The following is a 1,438-nucleotide window of genomic DNA, read 5'->3' on the forward strand; positions in this document are numbered from 1 at the left end:
CCGGCATCCTCGCCTACACGCTCTTCTACACTCGATTTTACTACTTTTCTCTTCTGTACATTGCCTGGTTCGCCTATGACCTGGGTGTTCCTTTTAAAGGTCAGCTCTAAAACTTTTTAAAAACATTTTTAAAAAAACTAACTTTTCACTAACTTAATAGGTGGTCGCCGAAGTTCTTGGATGCGCAACTTTGTTGGCTGGAAGCACTTTGCCAACTTCTTTCCTGTAAAGTTGGTCAAAACAGCTGAGCTATCGCCGGAGAAAAACTACATCTTTGGCCTGCATCCTCATGGTCTCCTTTGCTTCAGCCACTTTGCCAATTTTGCCACCGAGGGAACGGGCTTCTCGAAGCTTTTCCCAAACATCATCCCTCACCTAATCACCCTCAATTACCAATTTTATCTTCCATTTCACCGAGAGATCTTTCTCCTTTCCGGTGCTTGTTCAGCGTCTCGAGAAAGTATCGAGTACATTATTAGGTAAAATTGAGCTCTATTTTAGGAGTTTTTTCTAACAATTTTCCCACATTTTTTTCTAAACAGCAAAAAAGGAAAAGGAAACGCAGCCGCCATTGTAGTGGGCGGCGCCCTTGAGGTGCTGGACACCATTCCCAATAAGATGAACTTGACGCTGAAAAAACGAAAGGGTTTTGTACGNAAACAGCAAAAAAGGAAAAGGAAACGCAGCCGCCATTGTAGTGGGCGGCGCCCTTGAGGTGCTGGACACCATTCCCAATAAGATGAACTTGACGCTGAAAAAACGAAAGGGTTTTGTACGACTGGCGCTGAAGCATGGGTAAGGATTCTTTTTGTTGATAAAAAGTTTGTCATTTAATTTTTTATTTTTGTTTATTTTATTTAGTGCCAGCCTAGTTCCGGTCATCTCCTTTGGTGAAAACGACCTCTTTACGACAATGCACGAGGAGGAGTCGCTGTACAATCGAATTCAGGAGAAGATCATCAAGGCGATCGGCTTTCCGATTCCGGCGTTTTATGGTAATGCTTTTCTAATAATTTATTTCCAAAACATCAAATTTTAATTACTTAACAATTTTCTTTTGCCTAGGTCGAGGACTGTTTCAGTACTCCTTTGGCATTGTGCCCTTCCGAAAGCCGATCACCACTGTTGGTACGTTGTATAACTTTTTTTTAATCTTTAGTTTTAATTTAATTTTATGACTTTTAAAATTAGTGGGCAAACCAATCGACACCGAGGCGACGCCCAATCCAACGCAGGAGCAAATTGACGCCCTTCACCAGACGTACATTGACGCCGTGGTGCAGCTGTTTGAGGAGAACAAGGACAAGTACGGCGCCGCCGATGTGGTGCTCAAAATTAAGTAAAAAAGACTTTTTGATCAATTTTCATTATCATCTCCTTCATTATCATCAATGTAATAAGTTGATTTTTTTTGTAATAAAATGCACATAAGTAGAAA

At 41.1% G+C, this 1,438-nt stretch overlaps 1 protein-coding gene across 1 annotated transcript; it reads left to right on the plus strand.

Moving 5' to 3' along the window:
- The first annotated feature begins 913 nt into the window (after positions 1 to 913).
- LOC108356833 (2-acylglycerol O-acyltransferase 1-like) lies at positions 914 to 1,343 on the plus strand. The gene is made up of 3 exons (XM_017607937.1): positions 914 to 995; positions 1,066 to 1,128; positions 1,192 to 1,343. Exons 1-3 carry the CDS (start codon positions 914 to 916, stop codon positions 1,341 to 1,343), a joined length of 297 nt encoding a protein of 98 aa, XP_017463426.1.
- The last annotated feature ends 95 nt before the right edge of the window (positions 1,344 to 1,438 follow it).

The sequence above is a fragment of the Rhagoletis zephyria genome, unplaced genomic scaffold (assembly GCF_001687245.7).
Source record: "Rhagoletis zephyria isolate East Lansing unplaced genomic scaffold, Rhagoletis_zephyria_1.1 Rzeph_scaffold_66002, whole genome shotgun sequence".
NCBI lineage: Eukaryota > Metazoa > Arthropoda > Insecta > Diptera > Tephritidae > Rhagoletis > Rhagoletis zephyria.

Bases quoted from the DNA above. Each gene is read 5' to 3' on its own strand.
- LOC108356833 (XM_017607937.1), top strand. From the start codon at position 914: ATGCACGAGGAGGAGTCGCTGTACAATCGAATTCAGGAGAAGATCATC. The intron at 996-1,065 runs GTAATGCTTTTC...TCTTTTGCCTAG, and splicing joins TCCGATTCCGGCGTTTTATG to GTCGAGGACTGTTTCAGTAC. The intron at 1,129-1,191 runs GTACGTTGTATA...TTTTAAAATTAG, and splicing joins AAAGCCGATCACCACTGTTG to TGGGCAAACCAATCGACACC.